The following is a 16,780-nucleotide window of genomic DNA, read 5'->3' as shown; positions in this document are numbered from 1 at the left end:
TAAATTTCTACCGATCATTTGATTTGTAATATCCGTTAATTTCTGTTAAAATGAATTCCGACCGTTCGATCGTGCCGTAACCACGTTGGAAATCAAAAAAGAGGTAAAATAAATAATATAATAATAAAAAATACCTTCTAGTAAAATGAAGCGAAAAATCAATCAGACGTTTTCTCTTTGGAATTTCTCTTTCTTAATTGAATTGACTAATAACTAAAGTGAAACTAAGGCTAAAATCAACCCGCCTAGTCAAGCTCGTCCACAAAAAAGTCACTAAAAAGGATTTAAAAGTTTATCATCTCAGTTTTCCTTATCAAGTAAATGGATCATTTTTAAGGTCCAACGCCTTAAAATGATCACCCTTCAAGTAAAAAGAATCGCTTAATTCACTCTTAAAAAAGAACTACGTAGGTCTTATTTCCTCTTCGATGGAGGGTACGTAGGAGCAAGAGCCCCGCTTTTGTTGACCTCAAAAATAAAAAGAAATCAAAAGGTAAGATAACACAATTTCACAATTCTAAAAAATAGGTTGTTGTCCTTTGAGACAAACGTGAGAGGTGCTAATACCTTCCTCAAACGTAAATACAACTCCCGAACTTAGAATTTTTGTTTTGACCGGTTTCCTTCGGTTTTTCCGACGTTTTCCACAAATAAACGTTGGTGGCGACTCCGCGCATCTTTCCTCCTTTGGAAAGCGCACCCGTGAGCCTCACCTCGCACGCCCGCAAAAGGGCATGTTGCAACACCTACGTGCGGATGTTGTAGGCCTTCACCACTGGGGAACATCATCTGAATGCTGATGATCCTTTCTCCCCAGGGCTCTACCTATAACTCTGCCTAAGGTACGACCTAACCCTCTAGTTCTAACCATAATCTGCAAATTTTGACACACATGCATTTTTTGATCGAATTCAATATTTACTATTAAAATAAACATAAATAACTACAAAATTTATAACTACAAATAATATATGACTATTTTTCATTGAAATAAAATAACACCATTTATAACTATTTCATAATACCATATATGACTACATAATTAAAACACAAAATTCATAATAAAATAACAACTACATAATTAAATAATATATGACTATTTTCATTGAAATAAAATAAAAATAAACAACTACAAAATTCATATATTTACTATTAAAATTTATAACTATTTCATAACACCATGCAATCATACATAATATTTTTTAAAACAAAAACAATACCTATTTTTAAAAACAAAACTAACAAATAAACTACCTATTTAAAAACATTTTTCAAAACATAAATACCTATGTTTAATTTTTTTTATTTGAATTAAAAAAGGTCCTACGAATCAACATGATATGTATGAGTCATACGGATCAACTTGATCCGTATGCGTTATACGGATCATATAATAGTTATGGATCATGTTGATCCGTACGAACACACAAAAGAAAAAATGAAAACGACGGAGACGCGAAGCTTACCTCAACGGTAGAACAGCAAAACGCAGCTGCAGGTCCTCAATGTCGACAACGAACCACCCAATGCGCGGCAAACGAACCTCCAAGGAAAGGAAACGGTGCCGGGAAGAGAAGAAGCTCAAAAGGCAGTGCAAAAACAACCAAATGGCGCATGGAAGAGGAAGGTACGGAATGCGTGAACAGTGCTGGGTGTATAGATTTTAAATTTTAAGTGAAGGATATTTTTGCCCATTCACTTAAAATGCTGGGTGCACCTAGCAACACCCCGTTTTCTTTACATCCAGCCTATTTTCAACAATTTCAATATTACTTTTTACGGATTATGAATCTGTTTATACTATATGTAAGAGTGTTTTTTATTTTTCACTCACCGACCGGAAGAAAATCCCCCTTACATTATCATTGCGCCTCTTCGTAAGCCCACCGCGGCTTATGTTGTTGTTGGCCATGGACGAATCACCGGCGAACAGAGAGAGCAAAAGCGAGGAAGAAGAAGAAGATGATGGCTACATGGGTGACCTTTCTCAGTTTCTTCCTTCCGATGCTCTCGAACCTGCTAAGTTGTCTTCGTCCAAAAAGGTGACTTCTTCTTCCTTCCCCGTTTTACCCTTCTTCGTTGTCGTATTGGAAGAATTTTACTCGCTTAAAAAAGAGAGAAAGAGACGCATAGCTTTCAACAAGTCACGTATTTGAATGAAATTGGGTGTTCAAGCTTCCCCCTTTTCCATTCCCCTCTAGTCACGTGATTTTACAATTTGGGCTTCAAATTTAAAAGTCTAAGTTCTGAAGAAAAAGGTGGTGCTTGATGTAATTACTAATCAGTTTGGTTCCCATTATGCAGTTATTCTAATACAGCTACATTTCCTAGGGAGAATTTTTTATTTATTTATTTTTAAATTTCTGTAAATCTGTGTTGCATGTAAAATAGTCTGTTTTGCTTACCAATCCCTTTAGTTCCTTATATATATATATATATATATATATATATATATATATATATATATATATATATATCGGTTTTAAATTGTAGTCTAGGTTTCACTTTTGCTGCAATCCTTGATATTGCAGACAAATGTTAATGATTGTAGCTGTAACTACAATTGCGGTTGCAGAGACATGAAAAACGTTGATGTTGCAGTCACAATTGTTTTTGCAGACCGCATTTTCAAACTTTGTGCGTGTATGTGTATGTGTGTGGACAGAAGTTGTGTCTGTGGAAAAGTAGGAGTAAATATTCAAAATTAGACCTCGAAAGGTACACTCGACTTCATAGGTTAGTCTTTTAAGAATTAAATAAAAAAATGATCGAATGTAAATTTTAAGCTTTGACTGTCATTGTTGATGTCTCATGTATTTAGTAAAAAAATGAAGCATGAATACATGGGGTTATTTTGTTTTCTTGTTCAAAGAGTTATTGCTAGATGCTTAATTTTCCTTAGCCTTTTAGTTTATAATTTACAGGTAACATACACAGTGATGATATCTCCCTTTATACCATGCAGATTTCCAGCAAGAAAGATCCTTCAGTCAACTCTTCCAAGAACTGGTTGAAAACTCTTAACTGGCAAGAACGGCGAAAACTTGAAAGAGAAAGGAAGCAACAAGAAGAGGATGAGCTAACATTAGCGAAAGTGGAAGCTCCAATACCACAATCCAACATTGGATTTAAGCTTCTCAAACAGATGGGTTATTCTCCAGGTTCTGCCCTAGGCAAGCAAGGCTCGGGCAGGGCTGAACCAGTGGGGATTGAAATTCGACGGTCACGAGCTGGTGTAGGCTTAGAAGACCCCCACAAGGAGAAGAGGAAAAAGGAGGAAATCATGATGGACAGGAAAAGAAGGAAAGAGGAGGACCTAATGAAAGAATTTGGGTCTAGGCAGAAGTCACAGTGGCAGAGTAGGAGAGTTATAATTAATTACAATAAGGCAAAGGCTGCCCTTGACCAACTGGAGAATAGGGTAATTGTGGAGCCACAAAAGAATGACGATGTTGCAGAGGGTGAAGAAGAAGAAGAGGAAGAAATAACAGAAGAGGTGTGTAACTTAACCATATCCTTTTCACATATTTCTTTTAACCTAGTTTTTTGGTATTCATTTATGTTGCATGCCAAAAAATAGTATGGAAACTGCATACTTGCGTTTTCTTCCCATGATCATTATTTCTAGATTTTTTACTACTAAAAAACAATAACAAAGTATTTTCCTACTAGATTGGGTCGGCTACACGAGTCAATCGACACCATAATATTCTGCCATAAATTATTTCTATAGACAAACTATTGAGCTTCAGATTCTTCTTACTAGTTTCTCCTATAGTTTTTTTAATTGCATTCTGAAATTCTATTAATTCATTTATTTTAAGCTCATTATTGTTGAACTTAGTTAATCTATATTTGCATTGGTTTCAACTTTGATGGTGTTGGTGATGGAATGTAATGGATGCAGGACTTGCACGATGTTTTGATGAAACTGAGGGATGAATTTAATTATTGCCTCTTTTGTGGATGCCAAGTGAGTAAACACCAGATTTACTTCTAAGTAGTCTGTAAAAGCTTATTTTAATATATTTATAAGATGAAATAGCTAATTCAGCATGGTTGACAAAAAAGAAGCCTCTAACTTTGATTGCAATACTTTTTTCTTCCTCCTTATTTGTACAGTATGAATCGAACCATGCCCTTTTGGCCAACTGCCCTGGAACCAATGAAGATGACCACTAAATTGAAGATTTCTGATGTGAACAGTGTACACTATCAGATTTGCTGTGTTTGTCAAGCAAGTGCTGGAAGCTTTTTTAATGCTTACTCCAACGGAGCTGGATAAGCTTACATCTGGTGGATGATTGAACTTATGGCGCTTCTTGTGCCAATACGCTGGTGAATTGTGTCTATGGTCTCGTTACAATTTAGATAGGAGGTTGCCTCATCTTCATCCATGCCGAGGGACATCGTGGCCTGCCCTCTTTTAGGAAATGGATTGGTTCGTATACAGTTTGTGAAACTTTCAATACATACTGGAAAATTTCACAGTATTTTACTTGGTCAATTTTTTAATTTTAGACTGCATTTAAAAAGTTTGTGGCCGGACATTCTTACCTGAACTTGATGTGGATATTATATCAAAATTTTAGCAAATATCCACCAGATGTATTGATGTTTATTAATAGTAGAAATTAACCATCTCTTGAAGAATGGATATAAATTTATTCAGGCAAAATTTATGGTGAACTTTTTTTTTTTGGTTGCCTAGTATTCTCCTATAAAATTAGACAAAAAAATTTAAATTCATATAAATGTAAGAGCCAAGATCTAGGATGGATTTTTTATTTTGGTTTTGAGGTTGGAAGAGTGGGTGAGGTACCGATTACAATATGGTGATGAAATGATGATTGATAAGCATAAGTCACACATCACCAAGGTGTACACTCGCAAACAGCGAGCAAGAGAAGCAATAACCATGGACCACTAGCAGTAGGGCGCACAACACCCTAGGGGTGTAAACCATCCAACAGTTACAACTCACCCAAAGGGTGTAAACCACCTAATAGTTACGTTTCACCCAAAGGGTGCAAGGTCAGAAGATGTGAATCAAGGGGACATGACCCTTCGGAACAGTTACAACCAATCGTTATGATCCGTCCAAGGGGTGCAAGGTCAGGAGATGTGAATCAAGGGGACATGACCCTTGGGAACAATCACAACCAACCGTTATGATTTGCATAAGGGGTGCTTGGTCAGGAGATACAAATCAAGGGGGCATGACCCTTGGAAACAGTCATAACCATTCAGAATAATTGTGTCCATTAGATGTAGTATAAATAGAAGTAAACCAGAATGGGAAAGTCACTCGGGAATTAGGAAGAATCTGAATTGTGGAGAGACAGACTCTCGAAAACTTGTGTAATAAAATATCTCAAATTATCTAGAAAAAATTTTGTTTCATCTTTTCAAATCTGTTCCATTTTTATCTGCTCATATCAATTTGGTATCAGAGCACTGATCCGGTGCTTGTTTCCAACAATGGTGACAACTCGATCTAATTCTGAAAATCCAAACACAATGGAGAGAATTTTAGAGATGCTAATGGCGGAGCGAGAAAACCAAGTTGCAGAATGACAACAACGAGATGTAGAACGACAACAACTTGAAACACGTTTTGCGCGCCTAGAAGCCATAATGGAAAATTTGTCCAAGCATTCAGATGATGGCACACCTAAAGGTTCCGTTAATAAAGAAGAGACTCCCAAAAACCACACCGGCGAAGGAAAAATAAAACGATGGAGAAAATTGGAAATCCCCATATATGATGGGGAATCTGATGTTTATAGTTGGATAAATAAATTGGAATGCTTCTTTCAAATGAGAGATATACTGGAAGAAGAGAAAATTCAAGTAGTTATGGTGACACTAGATGGAAAGGCGCTATCTTGGTTCCAATGGTGGGAGACTTGCAATTCTGATATTGGATGGGGCGATTTCAAAGTTGTCATTCTTGAAAGATTCCAAACCTCAGCCACTCTCAACCCTTTTGTTGCCCGCCTTGCACTTAAACAAGAAAAAATAGTGGAAGAGTACGCAATTCGAAAGATTTGCACGAATGCTGCAGAATGTTGGTGAAGAACATTTAAGGGACATTTTTGTGAACGAAATGAAGGAAGATGACATTGCAAAAATCACTTTCCGCACACACGAAGGCCACTATGAATTTATGGTACTTCCATTTGGACTTACTAACACACTTTCTTCTTTTCAATCATTAATGAATGAAGTTTTAAGGCCAGTACTCCAGAAATACATTTTAGTATTCTTTGATGATATCCTAATATATAGCCCTTCCATGGAAGAACATAAGCAACTGCGAAATGCATTGACATTATTGCAACAAAGTGAATTAAAGATCAACGGCAAGACATGCTCCTTCGGCCAAGCAAACTTGGAATATCTAGGACATGTTATTTTCGCTGGAGGTGCATCCACAAATCCTTAGAAGTTGGAAGCAATGACATTATGGCCTACGCCCAAGAATGTCACTAGCTTAAGGGGATTCTTAGGCCTTACTGGCTATTACAGGAGGTTTGTTCATAATTATGGAAAAATAGCAAGGCCATTGACCAACATGTTGAAGAAAAATGCCTTCCAATGGAGTCCAGAGGCACAAACTGCCTTCGAACAACTTAAGCAAGCCATGACTAGTTTGCCTACGTTAGTAGTACCTGACTTTTCAAAGCCTTTTGTGGTTGAAACTGATGCTTGTGGAACTAGATTAGGAGCGGTTCTAATGCAAGAAGGAAGACCCTTAGCCTTTTGGAGCACTACCATATCTGAAAGAAACCAAAGAAAATCGGTGTATGATAGTGAATTGATGGCAGTCATGAAAGCAGTCCAAAAATGGTGACACTACTTGTTGGGAAACCATTTTATTATCAAAACTGACCAAAAAAGTTTGAAAATTTTGACAGAACAGAGGATGCTCGGTGAGGAACAATACAAATGGATTTCCAAATTGGCAGGATATGATTTTGAAATACAGTACAAGCCAGGGAAGGAAAATTCTGCCGCTGATGCCCTTTCTAGGAGAAGTTCCTATTGTGCCATGATAGTTTTACAAATTCACGATTTCGAGGAATGGACAGAAGAGATCAAACAAGATGACAAGTTATAGAAAATCATGCAAGACCTGATTATTGATCCTGCATCTCATATGGGCTATACTTTGAGGGATCAGAAGTTATTTTACAAGGAAAAATTGGTGCTATCAAAATCTTCCTCCCGAATTCCAATCATTTTAAAAGAATTTCATTCATCATTGGTAGGAGGACATTCAGGCATCTTTAGAACTTACAAAAGAATAGCAAGTCTAGTGTATTGGGAAGGGATGAAAACTGATATCAAGAATTTTGTTGCTACTTGCGAAGTCTGTCAAAGAAACAAAAGCGACAACTTGTCTCCAGCAGGATTGCTACAGCTATTACCCATTCCTACTCAAGTATGGACAGATATTTCTATGGATTTTATTAGAGGACTACCCAAATCCAAGGGGAAGGATACAATCCTGGTAGTGGTTGACCAACTCACTAAATATGCCCACTTCATACCATTAGGACATCCCTTCACTGCTACCGAAGTAGCTGTAGTTTTTCTATAGGAAATTGTAAGATTTCATGGATTTTCGTCTTCCATTGTTTCAGGTCATGACCCTTTGTTTTTAAGCAACTTCAAGAAAGCCCTTTTTAAAGAAGCAGGTACACAGCTTAAGTTCATTTCAACATATCATCCTTAAACTGACGAACAGACAGAAGTTGTCGACCGATGCTTGGAAGTTTATTTATGGTGGTTAACTAGAACAAAGCCTAAGAAATGGGCCTTTTGTCTTCCATGGGCAAAATTCTGGTTTAACACTAATTATAACACTTCAAGCATGATGTCTCCTTTCAAAGCTTTGTATGGACATGATCCCCCTCACATTCTCAAGGGATCCACCATTCCTTCCTGCCTTGAAGAAGTCAATAAACTAACAATTGCTCGGAATGAATTATTGGCTACTCTAAGAGTGTGTTTGGATAAGAAAATTTAAAATTCTAAAGAATTTTAAATTATGAGAATTTTAAATGCTTCAATTTAAATTCCTTCATTTCTAAAATTGTGTTTGGATAAAAAATTAGATTTCTTCATTTTTTAAATTTTGTGTTTGGATAAAAAAAATTAAATTTCTTCATTTTCAAAATTTTGTGTTTAGATAAAGAAATTGAATTTCTTCATTTTTGTGTTTAAAAAACCTCTGTAACAGCAGTTAGACGTTAAAATAAAATGGTGTATTGATTATTGATTTCAAATAATTGAGAATAAAAAATAAAAGGTTATTTCCTTTTGAGGGATGAAATTAGATGTTTGTGCTAAATGAATATATTTGCAGGTGGTCGAAAATTGTTGGAGGAATCCTAGCATAGTAAAAAATTGAAGAAAAAAAGATGTTGGAGAATTAGAGAAAGTGACATATTTGTTGTTGAGAAGATTCTTGACATCCACAACGGAAGCATCATGCAGAACACCTCTGTACACAATGGCGTAGCCTCCTTCCCCAATAACATTCCCTTCTGCAAACCCGCGCGTGGCGAGTTCCACTTCCCAAATGGTGTACCAGCGGCCCCACCCTATATCGAGATCCTCCACCGACACTAGTTCGCTGCTTCGGTGGTGCTAGGCCCCACCAATTTCAACCTTGACCTTCGCCTCCTCCATCTTCTTCGGATCCGAGGCCTTGACCATGGTGATCTCCTTGGACACCAGAGGGATGCTCCCTGAGCTATGTTTCGCCGCCAGGTTCCGCTTCTTGCGGAAGCAGAGGAAGAAGATCAGAAGCAGAATGGTGAGAGAATAGTGAGAGAAGCTGTTTCACAAAAGAATTTCAAATTCTTTCCTAAAATGAAAGAATTTGAAATGCTAATATTCAAGTTAACTAAAATCCCTCATCAAAATACTCAAATTTCAATTTCTTTTCAAATTTTTATCCGAACATCTTATTTAATTGAAAAGTAATTAAAATCCTTTAAAAAATTGAATTACCCTATTAAATTTCTCCATCCAAACATACTCTAAGAGAAAATTTGTTGAAGTCTCAAGATATCATGCGAGCAAATGCCAACAAACGCCGCCGGGACATAGAATATGCAGTCGGTGATTGGGTGTTCTTGAAGATGAAACCTTACAGGAGAAAATCTTTGGCTAAAAGGATTAATGAAAGACTCAGCCCTCGATTTTATGGTCCTTTCCAGGTGTTAAACAAGGTGGGTGTTGTTGCTTATAAGTTGGATCTTCCATCTCATAGTAAAATTCATCCGGTCTTTCTTGTCTCTCTCCTTAAGAAAGCCATTGGTGACTCGTTCCAGTCCCAACCTTTACCACCTATGTTATCTGAGGATCAGGAATTACAAACTTATCTAGATTCTGTTTTAGATATTCGTGAATTACAACCTGGCAACGTGGAAGTTTTAATTCCGTGGCAAAATCTCCCTTCCAGTGAAAATAGTTGGGAATCTGTGGCTAAATTACAATAGGTTTTTCTGACTTATCACCTTCAGAACAAGGTGAGTCTTTTAGGCAGGGGTATTGATAAGCATAAGCATAAGCATAAGCCACACATCACCAAGGTGTACACCCGTAAACAACGAGCAAGAGAAGCAATAACCATGGACCACCACCAGCAGGGTGCACAACACCCAAGGGGTGAAAACCATCCAACAGCTACAACCCACCCAAAGAGTGTAAACCACCCAATAGTTACGTTCCACCCAAAGGGTGCAAGGTCAGGAGATGTGAATCAAGGGGGCATGACCCTTGGGAACAGTCACAACCATTCAGAATAATTGTGTCCATTAGATGTAGTATAAATAGAAGTAAACCAGAATGGGAAAGTCACTCGGGAATTAGGAAGAATCTGAATTGTGGAGAGACGGGCTCTCGAAAACTTGTGTAATAAAATATCTCAAATTATCTATAAAAATTTATGTTTCATCTTTTCAAATCTATTCCATTTTTATCTGTTCATATCAATGATATTTATTGTGATTGTTAAAGGATGTTCTTAGAAGTTGAGCTTGTTTCAATTGAATTTTCATCTAGAGTAATGTTATTGGTATTAATGTAGATGATCAATTTTTTGGTGGCAGCTTCTTCATTGCAATATATTACTTGGATTCCTTTTGTATTCTTGGGTTTTCCTGTTGGTGCAAATTCAAGGAAAGTGACTAGATGGATTCATTAAAGAGTAGGCTTGTTGCCTGGAAGGGTAAGTACTATCTAATAAGCCACTTTTTTTTAAGAAAAAAATTCTTTAAGAAGCTGAAAAAAGTGTCAATTTTGCTTATTGGAATTCAAAGTTTTTTTTTGGAGGTGGAAGTGACTGTTAAAAAAAGAGCATTATTAATTGGGATAAGGTGTGTCAGCATAAATGCCTTGGTGGGCTTAACATTCAACATCTTGACCTCCTCAATTTAAGCCTTCTCAACAAGTGGAAATGGCAATGTTCAACCGAGAAAAATGTTGTATGGTAGAACCTTATGGTATATAGGTATGATTTGTTGGATAGAGTGATTCCAAATGATAGATGGAACTCTAAATCTGCATTTGTGTGGTGGAGAGACTGGTGTAATATGGAATGTGTTAGTAGTATTGCTCCCTTGTGGTTCTCTATGGAAGTGTAATGTGAGGGGCAACCTAAGTTTAGGCATGATTCTTGGATTGGTGTCTATACTCTTGAATACACTTTTTGTAGATTATATTAAATTTCAGAGGATAAACATGTTGGAAATCACAAATGACTGCTCCTCGAGTGCTTTGGCACTGCACTAAAGGACTTATTTGTGGTATCCTACACTCCTACACAAGTTTCTCAAGATACAAAATTGACAAGATTCAAATTCAAAATCCAAGACTAGATAAAGAAAACTCAAAAAGAAGGAAGAAGAGAAGATTTTGGTATATTTGAAGCAAGGTTTGAAATGTGGTATTTATAGGGTGAGAAGGGAGCACGAAAATGGAAAAAAAAAAGGAATTGAGAATTAAACCAACAATAAAGTAATTGATTGGGTAACTATAACATATTAAAACAACCAAAAGAAATAAATGGTAAAATCCCTTGCTGAATCAATTTTTGCCACATTAAAATCAAGATATTTTGGATAAGTTCTTGTTCAAAAATAGTTGAATTAAATAAAAGTGCAAAACTTTGCAGACCCATTATCGCATGCACATGGGGGCAAATTAGGGGAGTTGCATTACAATAAGCCAACATGACCCAAGTTCATGGGTGCAAGACTTCCATAAAACGTGAGCAACATTAAAAAATTATATCACAAAATGATATATAAGCACCAGACAAAGCTATTCCAAACAATGTGGGACTTTGTCTTTGCAATACCCATCAAACTACAACAAAACATATATCTATGGTTATGTTTGGCAAAACTAACTGAAAAACTAGTTTAGAAGCTGAAAAGTTAATTGGTAGCTAGAAGTTGAAAAACTAGTTTATTAAATTAGAAGTGTTTGGTAAAACTAGCTGTTGAGGTATCTGAAAAGTGTAAAATGATAAAATAAAAATAAAATAAAACCATAATTTATTTAATAAAGGTAACAAGAAAAATGAATATAAATATATCAAGGATAAAAATGAAAGAAAATTTAAAAAGTTAAAAGCTAGTGTTTTAAAAACATTACTTCAAATAATGTTTCAAGAAAGGTTAAAAGCTACTAAAAAAATTGCTTACCAAATAATTAAATGAATTTTTTAACTAGTAAAAAAAGCTAAAAGTTAATTGAAATACCTTACCAAACATAACCTGTAAATAAATGTGATGGGATATAAGAATATGATAAAATAAGAGTAAAATAATCTTTAATTCTATCTAATATATGGTATACATCATATAATAAATTAGGTAACAATAAGATATAGATTATGTTCAAATAATAAAATTATTATTTCATTAAAATTAATTAAAATTTTCTAAAAAATAATGTTTAGTTTTTCTTAAAAAAATTCTGAAAATAATATAATTTTATTTATGTAATTATGAAAATTACACAACTTTATGTAATTACTCTTCTTAAAATTATAAAAAAGCAATATAATATTTTAAACTTATAATTATTATTCAAATATTTTATTTTAAAAAATATATTAAATAATAATGATTTAATTTTATAACTTAATCAACAAAATAATTTAAATTTAGGTGTCAAATTTATGTTATATTTATTATATGTAAATCTTATATATTTTTTGCATAAGAGACAGGGGGGGAGGTGGGGTGGGGGGAGGAGTGAAGGTAGATTATAAGAGATAAGATAATGTTATCATATATTTTATAAATGTAACAAAATATTATAAATATTTTTTTGAAAGGAAAAAATATTATAAAGATAGTTATTGTATTTTATTATTTTGGCCACTTAAGAAGACCTTTATTTTCGTGTGTTAATATTTTTTTTTTTTACTGTGTGTTAATGTTATGGCTGATAATGAGGAGTTGTTTTGTGCACCTGTAAAACTTCTTGTGCACCCAACAACTTTTTAAAATTTTGGAAATACCCCTCCCAACAACTTCTTGTGCACCCAATAACTTGTTCTTCTTCGCTTTCCTTGTTTAATCACGCGACATTTTTTTTTGTTGCCTTGACCTTCATTCTCATGAGAGGTTACTATGAGAGGTGGTCGTTCGTTGTTGTGTCCTCTTTGGTTACATGGTTCATTGGCAAGTGGTGGTTGTAGTGATGGTTGATGTGGCCATTAAGGGTAGAGGTAAGGTCTGGAACTTGGATCTATCTTTTTTTTTCGCGTCAAAATGGTCCTTATCTTTTGCAACACTTATGCAAAAGATAAGAACCATTTTGAATTTTTCAATAAGTTAGGGACTAATATGCAACAGGGGTACAAAGTCAGGGACTAAATTGCCTATTTACTCATTTTGTTATTATTAAATGACGTGACATCTTTTAGGAGGCACGTCCACGTGTCATGCCACGTCATCCTTTAATGCAACGCTGGATAGTCCACGTGGCACTAAAATTGACCTCACTAACGGCATTACTTTAAAATTTAACGGAATGATTATTTTGTAACACTTATGCAAAGATAGAGACTATTTTGAATTTAATATTAAGTTAGAGACTAATACACAAAATGGATACAATTTCAGGGACTAAATTGTCTATTAACTCATCATTTATGTATATAAAAGTGAAATCGATAACCTTTGTAATTTAAATGGATCGATCCATTTAACTAAATAGAATAAGACTTTTGTTGTTGTTGCATTGGGCGCATAAATGTTATCATAGATAAATCAAACGAGATAGCTCATTAATCAGCCATAATTTTAACACTAGGAAATAAAGAACCTATTAGATGCTAGACATAAAATATAATTTTATATAATTTAGTTAAAATTATAATTTTTTTTTATAATTTTCATAATTTATAGAAACCTTAATTTTTAAAAAATTATATGCATTTTTCTGAAATAATATTTTTTTCATTTTAATATAGTTTATATTTATATATTATCATCATCTAATTTTTGTTATAAGATGTCCACTAAATATTAGATAAGATTACAACTTATCTTGCTCTTATCATATATTTTGATCCTGTTTTCATATTCTATCGTACTTGACCACCAAATTAAGTCCGAAATATTGTAAAATACGTAACTACTATTAATTGAAGGTTAAAGAATCGTTAAAAAAAAATTGAAGGTTAAAGAAGAAAATGTGCATGCATGTTAAGATATACATCCCTCCCTTTGAAAGCTTAGAAACATATGGATTAGTCATAAAAATTTTACACCGTCAATCAACTTTTTTGTTGGTCATATATTTAAAGAAGTCAACACTTGTGCAGATTTGATTGTCTCCCGTAGTGCATTTCGTTTGTGGGATTCTATTCCTTTTGATTATGCAAAATTCAATAGGAACTGATATGCTCTGCCTAATTATAAGTTCAAATAGTGTTGATTTCATGGGTTGGTATTTTGGTTTAGGGGCGGATCCAGAATGAGATGACAGGGGGTCAATCACAAAACATAAAATATATTCAACAATTATATACTATTATTTTTTGTACAAAATATTTTATAACAAGGCTTTCATACATTAAATTACATTAATAATCTATCAAAACACATAACATCTTATAACAAAAACCCACTTAAGGTCTTTTTTATATGTCATGAAAATAATCAACAAACAATTATTAGTTAAAAATTTTCTTTTCAATGCATACTAATAAGTATTTAATACAAAATTTACCTTCCATCTTATTACCAAATGTAGTCTTGTTACTAAAACATGAAATATAAAATATGAAAAATTAAATATCTTTCTTGCATGTGGTGCACTATCTTTTAGCCTTTATCGTCGATGTCTAAAATGATTGCTATTGTACATTTCCATAGTTTGGAAATTATAACAATCTTTAATTAATCTAATGATTTATTTATATGACATTTGAAAACAAGAACTCATTCAATTTCTTCAAAAAAAAAAATAGTTTAACAATTAAATATTAACAAAGCAAAAAAAAGTTATTATATAATAACTAAAATTTAATGAAATATAATATTTAGATAAAACTTCTTAAAAAGGGATAAAAGTACTATTAATTTTATAATTTAAAAAAGTTAGAAAAGACAAACTGATCATATAATTACTAAATTTTGATAAAATATAATATTAAGATAAAATTTCTTTTAAAAAAATTACTATGAATTTTATAAATTAAAAAATAAAGTTAAAAGATAAAAATTATTTCCATAATAATTTAAATTTATAAAAAAATATAATCATTTTCAAATCAGATTTCTTTACTTACTAAAAAAGAAATCAAATTTCTATAAAATAAACAAACAACATGTAGTGTCCAGAGTCCACCAAATACGCATGACATCTTACGTGACACTCTGAGACACTGAGACACACATCAATCTTTCAAATCAGCCCTGACATAGGAGCATGGAGATCCAGCCCTTAGAACTCGGGCTTCCCAACTAACAAGTTATTTCTAACCTCAAATTATTTGAATATATTGTCATCTTGTATCTCTTGACAATTATTCAATTATCTACAAAATTACACATTATTTATAAGGTACAATTATCTACTAGCAATTATCTATAAGGCTACACATGATTTGTGAGTAACAATTATCTACTAGCTTTTATCTATATGCTATACATTATCTTTAACTTTATCTATAAGCTACCGGCTATTATCTACAAGCCAATAATTATTTGTAAGAGCTGTAACAACCCCTAGCAACAAGGACCCGCAACTCCTTCTACACACTATAAGTACCAGGTTCCCTCATACTCTCTCAACACCACAACACACACTTTTCACTTACGAGCTCTCACATGCTCTCATATGCATACTTTCTCATTTACTCTCCTAACTCATATACTTACTTGAGCGTCAGAGTCCTTTATTTTGTAGGTCCCCTCTCTTGTCCTCCTAACAAAGGTCACTCTCAGTCTGACGTGCGAAGTCTGGAAGCCCACCTTAGTCACGTCCACCCTGACATGTGTCATCTTCAAATTTTGGTAAGTACATTTGGCACCCACCGAGAGGCTGTGGTAAAACATATCTTGCGGTCTCTCGTTATCTCTTTCTTTCGCACCCATGGTTAGCACACAGTCTAGCCTCTGATGTGAGACTCTTTTCGAAGACTCCAATCCTCCTCCAGCAACCATGCCAGATACTGATACCCTCCAACAACTTCAGAACTGAATTGTGGAGATGGAGCGACGCCATAAGGAGGAGCTAAGAAAGCTATAGGTTGACCATGATCAGTTAGAGGCTAGTTTTAGACTCCCCCAAAGCGATGAGCACCCTGCTCATACATTGTCTGAGTGCACTCAAGGGGAATCATACCTCCGACGCATAGTCAACACTTAAGATAATCCAAGTCTCTCCCACATGCATTGTCTTATAGGGTAGACTACTCGTCGGCACCCTATGGTCCACCGTATCATCGAAGCTGACATGCCTAAAGGTTGGAAATCACTCAATCTGGAGCGGTATGATGGGATCACCGTCTAGATGAACATCTGGATGCTTTCTTGACTCAGGCAAATTTGTACACTAATGACGATGTGATCTTGTGTCGTGTCTTTCCAATGTCCCTCAAGGGGGCGACAATGACCGGGTACGATGGACTTCCTCCATGGTCTATTGACAGCTTCGACACTCCAGTCGAGCGCTTTAGTGCGCATTATGCAACTAGCCGATCACATTGCATGACATCGGCTGCACTGGCCAACTTGAGACAAGCAGATGATGAATCTCTCCAGAAATTATGGGATAGGTTTGGAGGCATTGTCATCCAAATCCATAATCTCAACCCAGAGGTAGCATTACACTTCATTCTCCTCGCTTTACAGCCTAGCAAGTTTACGGACAGTCTATGCAAAAAAACTCCTAGTAGCATGGACGAGTTGTACGAACGAGCCAAAGGCTACATCCAGATGGAAGAAATATCTTGATTTAGGAACGAAGTCAGACAAGCCAGACAAAAGCATGACATGCGAGAAGGAAACACCAAGACCGATTCACACAAGTCAAACAAAAGGGACAAGTTAGACAAGCGTCACCCTCTCCCAAACGGGCCCAGGTATGAGCGTTACACACCCCTAATAGCCAATCACACTATAATCCTTGAGAGGTACCCATCAGGCTACCTTCAATGAAACCTTCAAAATTGGGGTTATATGCGAGCAAATACTGCTGATACCATTGCAGTATCAGTCATAACATAGAAGACTGT

At 34.9% G+C, this 16,780-nt stretch overlaps 2 protein-coding genes across 2 annotated transcripts; both read left to right on the top strand.

Annotated features, from left to right (window-relative positions):
* Nucleotides 1–1,816: 1,816 nt before the first annotated feature.
* On the top strand, nucleotides 1,817–4,689 carry LOC114369185 (G patch domain-containing protein 11-like). Its single transcript, XM_028326375.1, has 4 exons — nucleotides 1,817–2,042; nucleotides 2,966–3,496; nucleotides 3,908–3,973; nucleotides 4,123–4,689. The coding sequence occupies exons 1-4, from the start codon at nucleotides 1,896–1,898 to the stop codon at nucleotides 4,180–4,182; spliced, it is 804 nt and encodes a 267-aa protein (XP_028182176.1). The 5' UTR covers nucleotides 1,817–1,895; the 3' UTR covers nucleotides 4,183–4,689.
* Nucleotides 4,690–16,154: 11,465 nt separating this feature from the next.
* LOC114371417 lies at nucleotides 16,155–16,499 on the top strand. Its single transcript, XM_028328871.1, has one exon. The coding sequence runs from the start codon at nucleotides 16,155–16,157 to the stop codon at nucleotides 16,497–16,499; it is 345 nt and encodes a 114-aa protein (XP_028184672.1).
* The last annotated feature ends 281 nt before the right edge of the window (nucleotides 16,500–16,780 follow it).

Source organism: Glycine soja, chromosome 10 (assembly GCF_004193775.1).
Source record: "Glycine soja cultivar W05 chromosome 10, ASM419377v2, whole genome shotgun sequence".
Taxonomy (NCBI): Eukaryota; Viridiplantae; Streptophyta; class Magnoliopsida; order Fabales; family Fabaceae; genus Glycine; species Glycine soja.
Note: the sequence above shows the minus strand (reverse complement) of the source record. Positions and strands in the feature narration are given on the sequence as shown.